A 16,841-nucleotide genomic window follows, 5' to 3' on the forward strand; every position below is an offset into this window, starting at 1 on the left:
GGGGGGGGGGGGGTGGTCAGCGATACGACTATAAATATAGTAAAAGCGAATAAGAGTGAATATAAATATGATTTAAGTATATGTAAAAAGACAGAGAAAGAGAGAAAAAGTGAAGTATAGATATATATATATAAGGAATATATAAAAGGAAGAATTTTGAGGAAAATAGGAAATTGTGGGATTCGGACGAATTGTCCCCTCGATGCATTCGGGAGAGGAAAAGAATGCGGGCTTCAATTAAGTCTCGTTGGTCTCCGCTCCGGCAGGAGGGAGCCGGAAAAGGGGTGGTAAGAAATATATCGGTGTGAGAGAAAGAGAAAGTGAGAGAGACAGAGAATAAAGAGAGTAAAAAGCGCGGTTGTAATTATCAATTATTTTTTTTTTCTGATCGATGGGGCATGGGGAGGGGCAACGTACCCGGTCGTGCTGCAAGCGCGCTGTGGGCGTCTCTTGTAAAACTCCACTTCGTCCACCGTCCATACGGCCCCTTTCACGTTTTCGACTCGCATGAAACATTTGTGGAGAGACAGGTTGTGTCGCACTGCGTTCTATACAAAATAATACACAGACTAAATAAGCAACGCAAAAAACGAACGAAGCCAACTCAATCACGGTCCCGGTAGTCGGCGAAGAAGGGGGGGGGGGAAGGATCACGGCCGTTCGTGGCGATTTGTGGCGCGTGTGTGTATACGTGTGTATACGTGCAGCGGTTGTATGTATTACGCAGGCGGAGTAGAGAGTCCTCTCGACATCGGGTGATGATGACCGATCACGCTGATGAGGCAAGAATGGATGATGATCGTGAGACCGAGGCGCGAGGTTGCTAAGTGAGACGTGCGATATTGTGCGTGTGCCGTATGATTTGTCGAGGTGCCAAGGTGCCAACGAGCAGCGTTGCGAACGATCTCGTTGAGTGCTCGAGCGCAGAACACTCCGCGGTTGGTTTGAGCGCGCGCGCGGGGAACTTTGATTAAATACATCTCCCGATGTTTACCGCAACGATGTATCAATAACTTGAGTTAATATTATGCGAATGTATACACGCTGCGTGGTATTTCGAGTTTTTCCTAGAGCTCTTTCATACGAAGTATCTCCGGCGAAGTATCTCCGACGCAATGTATTCTCAATGTCGTAACCGGTCGGATCTAATAAGAATTAGAATTTGTTTGCGGTGACAAAGATAGAAAAGGATATATAGATGGAATCCAAACAAAATTTATCTGTCACTAAATACCGAAGCGAACGTACATCTTTCAATGTTTTTACCGTGATACCGCGTTTACCGCCGTTTTTACTGAAATCCATATTCATGAAAATATGACGAGCAATAAGTAAAACGTTGCAACTGAATCTCAGCAGAAGTTACTAATCTCATAATGCGTGCGCGCATTCACATTATAAACTTCAATGATACGAAGAAGTTATACAATCACCGAGCTCCCGAATATTTTATGACTTAACGTACTTTTGCACAAAATGACGTTTTCAGTCTTATAGTTATGGCCTCGATCTATAACCTAGATCTTGTATACTTCCTCGTTTTAATACGATTCAAGTCTTTTGTGGATAATAATTTTGACCTAGATCAACTTTAGGATGACCTGTTCGACAACGCTGCTCTTGCGCGAGCTCGTGTCAGCCATCTTTGAAGACGCGCGAGATATGCATATATATTTATAATATATTTTAAAAACAGATAAGTATAAATAAATTACGAAAATACGAATTTTCCATCATATATTTAGAGAATGACATATAAACAGAAATATTCTCACAAAGATATGTAATAGCTGCAGCTTCTATTTTAATTTTTTAAGTCAAATTTTTTTGTTAACGTACGTTGTATAATATATAGATTGTCCGAATATAAATTTATTCGCGATGGAAAAATTAATTTGATAGCTGTTCTATTGTCGTCATTCAAGGATGGATGCAACGGCCACTTAGCATTCTTGAAGAATATAAGCAAAGCTGCCACCTTAAACTTAAATTTGCATCGAAAACTTAAATGCTGTATCGTTTCTACCTTTTATTTTCATTGGGTACAGCATGTTTCCCAATAACAACTTAAACATTACGCAATTTTGATAGCGTTTTTGAAGCTGTGTTTTTTTGGAGAACGTATGTAAAAAATAGAATTTTAGAAATGCTAAGCGCACAAATAAAATAATGCAAAACTAATGTAAACGATAAATGTCAAGTAAAAGCGGCGCAAATTACTACGCAAGTGCAATAGTGTACCTGCATTTTAAGAGACATTTCTATAAATGCAATTACTCAAGTCACGACTAATTTTATTATTTAAAAAGGGCCGAGCAATGTCTTTCCAGGTGGCAGCCAACGAAGAAGAAACAGAAATCCGTTATCGCGTTGTCACAGACACAAAACAAATAATAATAGAAAGTCTAGCCAGCCGATAATCAGCGGTATAATTATGACGCGATAACCACCAATAATAGTCGACGACGGCGGCCGATGACGGTGATCGATGGCGGTGATGATGATCGCTGTTAGCACAGAAGGAGGACCGGCAGTGAAAATCGCGACGTCGAAGGCCGCGCATGAGGATGTAACGAACCAAAATATGATTAATCGAAAGAGACACGGTTTTGTGGCATTCCTTTATCGTTAATGCACAGCTAGAGTCATCTAAATCTAGGGGCAACGACAACAATTATTCATGCCGCAGGGCCGAATGTAAAATTCGATGAGAGGCCGCGCGGGACGCGCGGCGGCCGCACGATGACGTGTCTGTCGCCATCCGCCTGTCGCCGTGTCGTGTTGGGTCCCCTCGCTCGGCTCTGCTCCGCTCACACTCCTTCTCGCTCCCTCCGCGGCAAACCTGTTTGCGGTTCTTTTCTTTTTTTTTTTTTTCTTTATGTTTTCATATACACATAACCATGCGAGGCGAAGCGTCATGGCAAACGTCAATTACTTTCACGCACACTCGCATCACACACGCAAAAACGCACGCGCGCAAACACTCTTGCCAACAAGCGGTTTGTCACGTCGGCTTACAAATCGATCATGAACCATCGGCACGTTATATTCGGTTGTGCTTTCGGATGCCCGGGGAGAGGGGCGGGGGAGGGAGGGGGAGCGAGACGCGCGGGATATGTTAATTTTTATTACTGCCCTGCGACGTTCAATCGGCAATTTTGTCCGGTCGATTCGTTCCGGATTAAGTAAATAATGACACGCCGTAATCATTTCGGAATACATGTCTCTTATGTCAGAATAAAGCGATTCACGAGATCTCCACTGAACACATATTTCTAGTTATTATTTAATGCGCTTCTGCAGATGTAATGCGCGATTTCTCTTTCATTTACATTGGCAGCAATCATTTTAAACGATAAAATAATTGACGTAATACGCCCGTACGAATATATATAACGTTAATACGATAATACGTCTGTAAGGACGTTCCAATTCTATTTACTATTGATTTAGACTATTAGTTTACTATTAGTTTAAGAGAATTGCTGTTATTCTGACACGCGATGCCATTGAAGTGGTCGGGCGAACGCAGGGGGAAATAGGGAAGAATATAATGACAGATGGCTCATAAATGACTCGTAATATGTCATATTTCACATGTTACCAGTTCTCCCCCCTTATTTGAGAAAAGCAACACAACTATCATTACCAGCTGCTCTGCCCGGCACGTCACTTAGCCTGTTAATCCAAATCAATACATATATTGTAATAATCCGAAATTCTCCGATAAGCTGTCATCCTTTCTTGTTAAGCGCATTCAGCTTAATCAGCTCGTATAAATACAAATTGCGTGATTGTTTTATCCTTGTGACTCCCGTTGCACAAACAGATTCGTGCTATAATTTCGTCCAGTTAAAAGAGAGTCACTTCCACTTTATCGTAACGCTCTCGCAATTTAAAGATTACGTTTGGAATTATGATACATATACTTCGATTTTCGTATGAAAAAATAAAACTGTTGTAAAAAAAAAGTTTAGAATACTTTCACGTTTTGTAAAAATTACTAGCTGCAAGCGTGAAAAATTAAAAAAAAAATTGTGATAAAAAAGCTATATTTTAAATATTTTGAATCTCAAGACAAAAGCTACTTGATTTCATCTGTTATTCATTTAATTTTCTCGCGGACTGAAATGAATTAGGTAATTATACTACTGGAATTATAAGATATACCTTCCACGTTGCTGCGTTGCGCCGGAAGTAGCAGAATGTGTTTTGGAACCAGTTGTAAATTTCGTTGAGCGTCAGCTGCTTCTCAGGAGATTCGATGATGGACTATGAAAAGAGCAACATTGTAATTACATTAACTTGTTCTATTCTATGCGGCGAAACATCATGGCCAAGGTATTTATAAGTGTCTACAAACGAGAAGGTTCCTTACATGTATGTGTGATATCGGTTCGTATGTCACATAAAACTTCGTAAAATCTTAGACTGCGACATTACACGATAATTCGAAAATATTATAAAATTTCTCTATCTGATAAATTCTCTGATAAATCAAATTAATAAATAATGAAATAAATTTTATTGCATCTAGATAATTAAGATATAATGAGCTTCAATATAAAACGTCATTAAATTCTGAATAATATTTAACATAACATGCTATAACTTTAATAAATAAATTGAAAATTAATTTTCAGTATATTCCGGAAATTATTAAAATAATCACGATAATATGAGCATTCAAATTAATTTATGTTGCTAAAGAAAATCTCCACAATGATTTCGCTATGTTAATACGACGCGATGGGAAAATACGATATCCGGAGAATCCTTCGGCAATTATATTAACCACTCACCTGCCGAATTAAGGATGCATACGTGAACGGTGGTCTGACATCTGCATTCTTGTAGAATTCCCTATTTCGCTGAATTTCTGAAATCGGACGCAACAATTTCATTTACCCTGTACATTATTAAAAGCCGTAGCGGGTTCGAAAGCTAATTATTCTTATTACTGATAACAAGTAATTATACTTGTTTACTTTTTTTTGCGCAAAAAGATGTGAACAGTGGGATCACAACAAACAAGCAAACATTGTGCCGATCACGTGAAATTATGCTCTTAAACGGCGAGTAAACTAAGCCGTGCGTATTTTTCGCGGTGTTTTCAGAAAAATTAACTCGATTTAAATATTTAATTTCAAATATTAAATTTTTAATGAGTTTTTCATGAAAAGCAAATGTATATTTTGAACTGCAATATAAGGTATAATGCAATATAGGATATTTTGAACTGCAATATAAGGTATAATGCAATATAAGATATATTTAATATTATATAGGTAACTTTATACTTCGTATTTTTTTACTGAATTATATATTTCTAAATTATATTTTTCATCTTTTCAACGGATTTCTAAACTTTAAAATAAAAATTGGTGATCAAATAAATTTAAAACTATATGCAAAATATATCAATATTAACCAAAAATCGGATATTTTTCTAAAATAATGATAATTTTTATATCTGCAGAAATATGTGCAGATGCATGCTTTTATTAAAAAAAAAAAAAAAATTACAAAAAAATCGGAAAAAGGCAATCCAAACATTAAAGTTCTCCATTTAATTTTTTCGCGCAACTATACTGTCTTCTTTAACTTTTTGAAATGATTATTCGTTACATCAATTTATACTTTCGCATTAAAATTTTAACTCACGTATTTGTTCGCGTGAAAATAAAAGTAGTTCAAACCAAATACATGGATCACCTCTTTCGCGTTTGAAAGAAAAGCCAAAAAAAAAAAAGATAATATATGGCCGATCGAATTATCCAATCCCAAGTGTTCGCATGGGGTTTTGGAGTACTCGCGATTTTTCTAATTATCTCGAGAATCATCGATAAAATTAAGAAAATTGATGCTACGTGAAGAGGCGGAGAGGTCAAGATGAAAAAGGGAGGTGAGCGCTCATGCAAGGTGCATTCTTCCGCGAGAAAATCTGTAAGCCACAAAAGGGAACGTGGAAAATAGGTTGACAGTACCTTGTTGGACGTCAAGGCCAGCACGCTCCAGCATGTAGGGCAGCCCTACACGGTGGGGAGGGCGGGCAGCACAAGAAATAAGGAAACAACAAAAGCATCGATAAGAAAGAGGTTCGAGCTGGCGGATGAAAGAATTTTTTTTTTTTCATCTCGTGTCATTTTTCTATTTCTCATCGCATATAAATTTCCTTGCATCCCTCTCTACACACCTATGCTCGTTCTACGCCGCCAACAAGGTGTCGTACACTGTCGCTTCACGTGACATAGTCGCTACCATAAGTAATCTGTGCGTGTGGTACAATTTACGATAGGAAAAGGCACGAGAGACCAAGAGAGGACCGTAAAGAGCACTTGCTACAGGAGAACGGTATTTTCTTATTTCGTCGGAGTGAATATGTTTTGGTGACGAACCTCGAAATGCCAAAAACATGTAATTAAAAAATATGTATAATTATTATATTATCTTAAAAGTATATATTGATGTTCCATAAGACTACAATTAGTTTACAAAGAAAATTAAGAAATATTATATTAATATCGTACACTTTTTATCTTTCACACTTTTCTCAAATCAATAATATTTCAATAATTATTTATTGCTTTTCATTTTAATGAAAACACAACAATAATATCGTTACTTATTTTCCAGACACGCAAGTCTGTACAATGTAATTTAAAAAACAATAGCTTCTCTTATTACAATTTAATAAGAGATTCATTGTGAAATTTTTCATGATGGCGTTTCGAAGCTCGCGCATCACCCCGAGTATGATCTTGTGTTATCGTTACCTTCATTAATATCTATTCCAGATCTATCGACGGCTACTCTGCGCCTTACAGTGCCCTCGTCATACAGTCCTACGAATAGTATTTAATTTCTGAATTGTCATTTCTTTCGTTTCACCTTTCTTTAAGACGATATTAATCCACTTCCAAGCTCTCGTATGCATTTTAAGAATTAAAAGCTACACGTCCGGAAAATGGTTTCGTCAACAACATTTTAATTAAAGACATTAACTTTACGAAGTATATCGTATATTATAAATAAATAAAATATAGAAAATGTATAATAGAAATTGCTAAAAAGGGATATATTTAGTTAGGAATTAATAAATATCTCTAGTAACTTGTAATAAATAATATATAGCTATGTAATGTATGTACATTTCGCAAATCGCAGTTAATAATATTATTTGGCAAGAAATTTTAATAAATATACAGTTATATATTTTAACAAATATATAACATATATTTGTCTTTATATATAAAATTAAATATAAAATGTTTTATTAATAAAACAAATCGTTAATAATTCAATATCTTTTAACGCAGTTTTAAAACCCAATTTTCATTATTAATATGTAAGCGACTAACGAAACATATTACATTATGTGTTGATATTTCGACGTACCAACAATCTTTTAACACAGAATCAACCATTTTCCTTGAAACAGGTAAAACGGAAGAGCTGTTGCAAAATTGATCTTAAAAAAACAAAATTGATCTTGGTAACGCAAAATGTGCGATTTTGGCCCTCATTATGTCCTAGAAGACGCTACCTCAAATCTCACCTGTCAGGCGAGATAATTAAGAGATTATATGAGACGAAGAGATGACCTTACCTCCTGCCAAAGAAAGAGCTGACTTGTCGCTAATGCGCCGTCTGATTGGTCCAGCCATACTCGGCATGCTGCCAGGCATGTTGGGCATGGGCGGTAAACTGGACATATTCGGTATGGTCGGAAGTGGCGGCATCGGGGCACTGCCAACCGGGGGTAGCTGACCACCCGCGGGCGACCTCACGGCGGACACCAGCGCGGACATGGATACCGGTGACACCTGGGAGAAGTTGGGTGGCGGCTGACTCATCAGCGGAGTGGAAAAATTTAGCTTTGGTAAATTCGAGCCCGTCTGGAAAAGAGAGAGTTCCCGAAATCGTGGAAAACGAGGCGCATAACTGACGAAGAGATATCATCAACGAATCGAATATAAACTAAATTGTCGAACAAAAATCATATTAAGATTAAATTAAGTGCGACGAGAGAATTGAGATATCTTTATGTAATTACAGAGCAATTTCCGAAATTAAACTAATTTTTCATAAACTCAGACAAATTTTAAATTCTATGGTTGTACTTTTGAAATCCTTCAAAATTATACGCAAACTTTAATTGTGTTATGAGAACAAAGTAATAACTCGTATTTATTTTTTTGTTCGTAAATTCTATAATAAATGTTATCTATACATATTTAAAGCACTTAATGCAATATGAATATCAATATATGCATTTTGCAATATGGATATCTTATTACATATCGCAGTGGCGTACACGAGCAATCTGATCTTTGTGGCGGAATCACTCACACAGCCGCGTTAAAATAATTAAGCCGTCGCGGCCGTCGAGCGTTGTCGCCGGCGCGCGGAGGGCTAATGCGATATTGGTATTCTCCGACTGCCCAACTTGTTAGGGGTTTTAATTAAGGCGATATAAAATTACCGCGGCTCCGATGAATTATTAATGCAAACTTTATGTATAAATTAGCACTCGACTCGACGGCGCGTTAAAACTGAAACTCGCGTTGTTGTTAGCGGGCCGCGAGGAGCTCGTAAAATCTTCCAACGAGCTGGTCTGTCGTGAAAATCCGGCTTTACGATCTCGTAGCAATACCGCAAGCGGAGAAAGTTTACGCATCACGTGGTCGGACCGTTTTTCCAGGTTCGGCTTTCAGTATTCAATGTACAGCAAACTCTTAATTGTGTGTTATAATTGCGGCTTACAATAAAAATTTTCTTTTGTTTCGTGATATAATATTATATAACAATTAATAATTTTAATGTAAAGTGAATTTGCAAATAAAATTATTCTCATTATCCTCAACGATAATTAATTTATTTTTCTTTATGAAGTCAAGCAAAAACGATAGCAGTATTTATAAATTCTGATTAATATAAAGTAAACATTCTGACTTATAAATTTTAAACTGTAATAATAACAAAAAATTAAATATCTCAAATATTTTTTTGTAAAAAGTTAGATTGTTATAAAAAAAAATCGGCGTTATAGTTATCATATTTTTTTATTGTAATGAATGGTTTTTTTATGATAATAAATAGATAAATTAAAGAATTTTATAAATATAATAAGCAGAGCTTACCGATGACTCAGATGACTTTGGCGGCTCCGGGGAAGCCATTTGTTTTGCCATGTGCAAATGATGCATCATAGCACCTAGTCGGTCTCGTTCTTTTTGCAGCTGAATTTCTAGCTGCGACACAACTTGCATCTGGACCCTGGCTTGCGCTGTCGATCGGTCGTCCAATGTGTGCTCTGTATTTAAATGTCTGCAATATTTCAATGACAGTTTACATCAACACGTTGCAATTTCAATCAAGGCAATCAATGCATGTATTACAATGTTACACAAATAACATTAAGTAAATGCTAGTTAAGATTAAATTATTTATAATATTTTAACATAATAATCATTTATTGATCCTTTTGTTAAACTGGATTAAATAATAAAAAAGGATATATAAGTGCAATATAATAATATATAAAATTTAAACAAATTCATTAAATTTATTGTCGTTAAACGTTTATATGTTTCATATACACAGAAATTTCATTTAAAGTTATTTAATATTTTAGTGTAATCTTTTCTCGTTGTGACAGAATAAAGATTTGTACCATAAAAAGCTTGCAATCTTTAATCCAATTTGACATTAAAACAACTGATTAAAAGTTAAATATTACTCGTGACTTATGTTCACCAATCGAAAATACGGAAAAGAGAGAAAGAAAGTCACAATTATCTGGCGAAAAAGTAGCGAAAAATCTGCGTGTCGAAAGCCACGAAAAATCCCGGGCACGTAACGCTTCCATTCTCCGACTACGGAAGCGTCAAACCCCCAGGAGACAGCAGGACAGAAAATTAAGCTTCGCCGCGTCGTAGGTAGAGGATGGGGGGTGCCAACAACGCCAACAAGATTCCGTATTTAAGAATTTCCGTAATCCTTCTTCGTCGACGGAACGAACGGCTGTATCGACGGGAGTGGTGGAAGGGGTGGCGAGAGGAGGCGGGAGTCGGTCGGTTGAAAGAACGAAGATGCGGGAAGGTCGAGGGAGGCTTGAACGGACGAACTGAAGGGGAGAGAGGGATAGAAGAGGGATTAGACTGAGGGGCATAACGATGCGGTCGAATGTCGTGAATATTAATGAGACAAAGGTAATTAGCGTTTTTCTTTTTTTTTTTTAAGTAACGGCTTGTTTGAGGGAGAGTTTGCACCGAGAGACGAGCTACGTGATTACGAAGGATCCTCCGGATGGGATGGAGCCGCGACGAGCTTGCGGTTGCGGCTCGAAGCCGATGAGCGAAAGCGCCTGATGTCAATGAGATACGCTGACACGAGCGATTTTTCTACACTTTCTTTGCCTCATTCTCCCCAATTTAATTACCGACTTTTATTCCTCCTATTTCTTCGGTTTCCCGTACACGAGGTATTCGAGGCTTCTTTTTCCGCACTTACTTACGCTTGGAAATTCGCCTCTCTAAAATATGTCTTATTGTAAACAATAAGGTCTGGACTTGGTTCAACGCAAATTATGGACGTTTTTCGATTCGTTATTAATCTCAATAAATTACTTCATATTCATATCTCTTCATATTATTAATAAGAAATACTAAAATTGTATAATTCACAACAAAATTTGTTATAGCTGAAGGAAATTGTTACCGGATTTGAAAGCAGATGGATAACGGCGCGGATGGAGTTTAGATATCGAGAATACGTAAAGAAAATATATCGATAAAAATAGATCGGAAAACTCACTTAAGGAATGCTTGATAGTCTTCACAAATTACTTCACAGCCTGGCCACTTGCATACCCCATGGCCATAGAGGGGATGAACCTTGTCGTTGCAGGAGGCGTCCAGCGGCTTCTCGTCCATCGATGTTGTGCCATTCACCTCGGACCGTCGGCTCGAAGCTATCGAATTCAGAATGCCTGCGATAGTTCGGTAAACGAACGTCGCATTCGCAAAAAGTAAAACATAAGCATGGAGAAATTAGAGTACAAAAAAACGAGCGAGCTCGAGATCAATAGAGAGGCGTGGAACTATTGTTTTACCGTTCAATCCAGAATTGGATTTCGACACGTTGGAATTCTGATGGGATTCCGGCGCATCTGAGGGCTCTGACTTCCATGATGGTAGATTATCACTTGATGGCAAACCTGCTTGAAATTCAGAAAAAGACACCGATTTATAAATATTTATGATCAGTCAGTAATATATATTCGTCCGTTTGTTTGTTACGGTTTTTCAAAAATATATTTATCGTTGAATTTTACAAATAAAATAGTATTAATTAGAAAAATATATCGTATCGCATAATAATTTCATATCGTAAGTTTTAATTTAAAAGAAAAATTGTGCACTACAAATATTTAAACATCGTAGATAATAAACAATACTCGTAACGCATAATAACGTTTAACGCATCTTGAAGCAGTCACACAAATATATCACACATGTCTATGTGTGAAAGACAAAAGCAGTAAAGCAAACATATCTACGTGTAAAAAAACGTTGCAATACGTCGATGAGGAGATAATAAAGGGAACTGAAAATATTTTGAGAATGATAAAACTAAAAGATAAGACGGTTAAACTTTTGAGCGATAAAAAAATAGAATGAGAAGATATAATAGTGAGCGGTGGGAATAAGGGCAGATGCACGGTCAAGGATAACGGCCAGATATGAACTCTCGAAGCATCTGACGATGAATCACGGTTGCTATTTCGATGATCCTTTCGAACATATGTATCACGTATACGTACACGTGTCAGAAAAGAGAACATCGTTGGGACGAGCACCGGTTTGTAATCGAAACGCTTCTGCGTGAAAAGTTTTGTCCATCAGGATGAAAAGCAAGAAAGGGAGACGCAAGGGAGAATGGAAGAAGAGAGGAAGAAAATGAAATTAAAAGGAAGAAAAAAAATGAAGAATTAAAGAGACGTAGCGCGTAAAGGTTCGAAAGGATTGTGTAGGAGATGCTGGATCGTTTTAATTTTAAAACCAAGAGGATACGCCTCCGGTATCAAAGCTGATCTTCGTCTTTGCGCACGTGTTACCGATGATATGTGACTCCCACGATACGAGTATGTCACACGTCGCAAATACACGCGTGTGTTCTTTCTGTTACGGCATGTGATTGCCTTCATTCCTATGTTTACGCGAAGCACCCGTGTTAAAAAAAATATATAAAGACGTGACACACGAATTAAAAGTATATGTTTTGAAAATCGTTTTATCACGAACGTGCGTTGATAAAAACTTTCTGATGACAGAGATATGTAAAATAATACCAAAGGCAGAACGCGTGCGAGATTAAAACAATGACTAACAATTATCGTTGAAGAAACTTACATATTTGTACAAATATCATTTTTTAAACAAAAAAATTTAAGAAGAGTTTTAATAATTCTTCGTTTTACGTATAAAAAATACAGTTAATTAAATTTAAGGTTCAATTTAGATGAGATTTTATATTTAAAATGTAGCTTAATTATAGACCTGACCTGCTCTACGTCTAAACGCTTTTAAATCTTTTCATTGAAGTTGCATTTTAAACAATCCAGCTGGATATTGATTAAAATATAAGAAAGTAATAATAGAATTATCGCTATTATAAAATTTACAGTTTTTGTTATAAGATTTCATCTCAAATCTATCTCTTTTTAAATACGTTCTATTAAAATCGCGAATATGTCTTATGCTCCCGCAATAAATAATAATAAATAAAATATTTTTAACAATATCTAATCATACTTAAAAAATTATTGATTAAAGCGTATCAAAATATTTTTAATCAAGCACATTTGGTGCATAAATACCTGAAGATGGATTATGGCCTTGAAGACTCAGTCCTTGCTGCAACAAATACTGCCTCTGTGTGATCTGCAATTGCTGTATCAGTTGCTGCTGCTGAATCGCTAGTTGCTGGAGCGGCGCCGATGCCTTCTTTTTGTCCGCCGTTTGCATTAAATGCGTCTGCTGAAATAAGTTCAGCTGCAATTGTTCCTGCAGCTGCTGCATCGCCTGCTCCAACTGTTTCTTGTTGAGTTCCGCGAGTTGATGTTGATGCTAAAACAAATCAAACGCCGGTATGCAAATATAAGTACATTTCATATCACTTTGCCAATTAAATACACTGACAATTATATTGTCACAACATAATTGGTATTACAAGAAGTGAGCAATTTTTAAAACATATATAATTTATTGAGAAAAAGAAGAAAGAACAGCTCAATTTAATTTTTATTTTATTATGTTAATTGTTGCCCTCCTGCTACTATAAGTTTCCTGCAGGATGTATCTCTTAATTAAAAGACATAGATAATTAATTATAAATCAAATGATATCGACAGTTTATTATTAAACTGTCAGAGAAGTGAGCATTTCGCTCTTAGTCAAATTAGTCGGCCGGAATAAAAAAAGGAGAGGAAAGAAAGGGCGGCACTTACGTCTTGGAATGATGAATAAATCACGGGCGCAGATAATTCGCGGCACCAAGGGGGCAAGAAGATAGAGGGCAGTTGATGGGTAGCTCGAAGACAAACAACGAGACACAACGGCTGATGGCGATGCTTAATTGCTTACCTCACCCTCCGGACTAACCTCCCTCCGCCTATTTCATTTCTCGGTCTCTCTCGTGCGCCTCGAGGATATTTTAAAACAAACTTCGAGGTACGCACCCTTTATCATATTACTATAAACGAACACTCTGCACGATTAATGGGCGCAAACACGTTCCCGCTAATAAGCATTTTCCACGTTTATGTTAAGCATACGGTTTCTTTATGTTTCATATTTATTCTGTACTTCATTATTTTTCCCGCGAATTGTAAATATTTTTCCGACGTTCAACAAGTTTTCAAGCGATCCACTACTTATAACAGGGACTGGCCTTGGATTCGATCTATAATCTAAACTTCGTATGATATTTATTCGTCTTTACTGATCGAAAATTTTACACGAGCACTAAGGGTTATTGCTACTTCGATCCATAATTCCTACTAGAAAATGACTGAACGAAACGTCTGTAACTCGAAGTCCGGCGCACTTCATTCTCTTTGAGGAACAGTTTCTGCTACAATAAACTACACGGTGCCATGAAAAATATTTGTTGTCGCTTGCGTTGGTATTTTTGAAAAGGAATATCAGAGTGCTTATTGGATCGTAGGCGCCAGGATAACACTGCGGCTGGATAGCAAAAGTGGTTCGCGCGACGTGTATTGTTATCGTAACGATATAGAAGGGACTACCTGTTTACACAGACCGAGTATCAACCCTCTCGCTACAGCATCGAACTTCCCGCGGCAGTCCCTCGTCGGCCGGCGAATTGCGCGTGCAACCCGAAATTCAAAACCTCTTTTAAGATTAACTCACGAAAGTGTCTTACGTTTCCGTTTCGTTTGTTCAATTAAGAGTTAAGTTTAAAGATACCGCGTGTCATTAAATTACAGCGCTATATTTGCTAACCACACAGCGCATTTCGCTCGAGTTCTACGCGAAATGAAAATATACGTGCTCGTATACATGTAAAAGTTACGAAAGATTTCAGTCGATAAATTTCAGCATTAAGTAAATAACTCCGTGAAACAGTTATTTCCGTTGAAAGTAGAATAGCTTTTTTGCACGAGAGCCTTCAATTCGTGACTACTGTCTTGACTAATTTTTGAATTGGTTAACGTTGTTATTAGATGTTATTAGTAAACTTGTACGTTAATAGCACTGTACATAACGAATAATCGACAAGAATGAAATAAGAAAAAAGTTTTAACAATAATTTATATCGCATTACTGATTACTTTAATAGCTATATTGTTTCTCTTAGTGTAATATGAAACCTCTTTTCCTCCTTATCAGTAATTTCAATCAAATGTAAAATAAGGAATTTCACTTACGTTCTTTAAAGAGGAGAAGTAACCAAACCGCTCCTGATTAGACGCATGATCCGAAGATGAATCCTGAAATTTAACGCGATGTTGTAAATAAAGAAATAAAAAATAATAATGCAAAAGATGTAAAAACTGATGGATTTTATATTGCAAAATTATATACATAAAAACAAAAATAAATATAATGCCAAAACTTGATTTAAAATCGATTGCTTTACAACATTAATCGCAAGATTTTGAAGTTTTAGAGAATATGTTGATTCGTTATATCTACATTTATGATATATAACCAGACAAATTCTAAACATCATAAAATTTATTATGCGGCACAACAGAACATAAATATTTTATTTATAAAAGATATGACACAAAAGTGTATTTAATTTGATATCATTTGTGTATATATTAAGTAAAATACTTTTTTCCAGTATTTCACATGCACTTATAAATATTAAACAAAAATAAAAATAATAATATTCAATAAATATTCATATAAATGCTTATCAAACAAATGTTCAACACATTAAAAAAAAAAACGAGGCAAGATTGAAATTCACCTGATGGTGTTGCTGTTGTTGTTGCTGCTGCATGTACAATGTATGCTGCTGCATAAAGGACTGCAGTTGAGTGGGGCTGAGTATGTGTTGCTGCAGCAGTTGTTGCATCTGATGGAGGCCGCTCGCCGAGCTGAGCATCATCTGCGAGGGGGTCTGCGACGGCGGTGCCCCTGGCGGGCCACCGGCTGGCGGGCCCTGGGAAGGATTCGGCGGTGAACCCCTCTGTGGGGCTTGCGGGCTCTGATGCGGGCTAGGTTGGGGCCCCGGTACCCCTGAGCTGGGCTGTTGCGACTGCTGCGTGATGATTGGCTGCTTTTGCTGGGTCATGGGTGCTGGTGTCACTGCGTGTCCGGGACTGAGCTTCCCATTGCTTTGGTACTCGATACTGAGATCCTGCTGCTGCTGTTGCTGCTGTTGATCAGCAACGCCGCCGGTCTCCGCTATATTGCCTCTGCCTCCGGAGTCGCGATTGCGGACCGTGGACAGGCGATCCTTGTCGCGGTCCCGCGACGAGGAGAAGACGCTGTCACGCGTTTGCTGTTGCTGTTGCTTCAGGGCTGCAAACAGCGAAGTGACCTGCAATATAAAAATGGAGATCGAGAGCTCGATCGTGGAGAAATCGCAGTGAAACATCGTCAAAAATCTTAATTATTATCCTAAACATTCAGATCAAAATCGACCGATGTTTACGTAGCGACAAATTTCGAGATAAAAGACGAGAGTTAAATGAGAAAGATAGCGCGACGCGGGACATCCACGAGGGAGCAGAAGAGCAGCTCCGGGCGGAATATTCATGATATAAATGCCACGTAATGTACATGCGTTAAACTTCTACCGTATTTTGAACAATATTGATCTTATCTAATGGTATTCGAGCGCGCGGGCCAGCCTCGGCTGCTCCGTCATCATTGGCTGGCTCGAAGGAAAACTCGCTGTTGTCTGAATGACGTCGGTTCGAGTCTCCTCGGTTGTTTACACAGCGGGATTTGTTTTATTAAGTTCCATCATCAAGCAGATTGTCGAGTGTAAAGGCGGAACCGAGCCTCCTCTTCTGCCCGCTTCTCTCGCGAGGGTCGAAACTTTCGAGTTCCAGATGTCTCGATAAGTTCATCATTATTATTGTGTTATTGTATGATATAATGGGGCGGCATTAAACAATGTTCCCAGAGAAATTTATTACCCTTTATTACCATAAGATGTGTCTCACCACAGAAATAACTAATCTTTGCGCTTACGGAAGTTTTGCGATAATAATCAATAAATTTTTCAGTATAAAGATAACAGCTCTTGTATACATGTGTGTGTGTGTGTGTATGTGTGCTGTCTCTTATACA

The 16,841-nt window shown here is 37.5% G+C and overlaps 1 protein-coding gene across 3 annotated transcripts in view; it reads right to left on the reverse strand.

Moving 5' to 3' along the window:
- LOC105453394 (forkhead box protein P1) overlaps nucleotides 1-16,841 on the reverse strand; it is a 292,226-nt gene that overhangs the window by 13,722 nt on the left and 261,663 nt on the right. For 2 of the 3 annotated variants that reach the window (XM_011695317.1, XM_011695320.1), the window contains 11 exons: nucleotides 15,508-16,083; nucleotides 14,957-15,019; nucleotides 12,884-13,133; nucleotides 11,117-11,224; nucleotides 10,819-10,993; nucleotides 9,144-9,330; nucleotides 7,610-7,898; nucleotides 6,777-6,845; nucleotides 4,803-4,879; nucleotides 4,171-4,272; nucleotides 418-548 (listed from right to left, as the gene is read on the reverse strand). In XM_011695317.1, coding sequence (XP_011693619.1) covers nucleotides 418-548; nucleotides 4,171-4,272; nucleotides 4,803-4,879; nucleotides 6,777-6,845; nucleotides 7,610-7,898; nucleotides 9,144-9,330; nucleotides 10,819-10,993; nucleotides 11,117-11,224; nucleotides 12,884-13,133; nucleotides 14,957-15,019; nucleotides 15,508-16,083 — 2,027 coding nt within the window. Of the gene's footprint in view, nucleotides 1-417; nucleotides 549-4,170; nucleotides 4,273-4,802; nucleotides 4,880-6,776; nucleotides 6,846-7,609; nucleotides 7,899-9,143; nucleotides 9,331-10,818; nucleotides 10,994-11,116; nucleotides 11,225-12,883; nucleotides 13,134-14,956; nucleotides 15,020-15,507; nucleotides 16,084-16,841 lie in introns of those variants that run through there. The other variant, XM_011695321.1, reaches the window with a different exon arrangement.

Source organism: Wasmannia auropunctata, unplaced genomic scaffold (assembly GCF_000956235.1).
Source record: "Wasmannia auropunctata unplaced genomic scaffold, wasmannia.A_1.0 LD336000.1, whole genome shotgun sequence".
NCBI classification, from domain to species: Eukaryota; Metazoa; Arthropoda; class Insecta; order Hymenoptera; family Formicidae; genus Wasmannia; species Wasmannia auropunctata.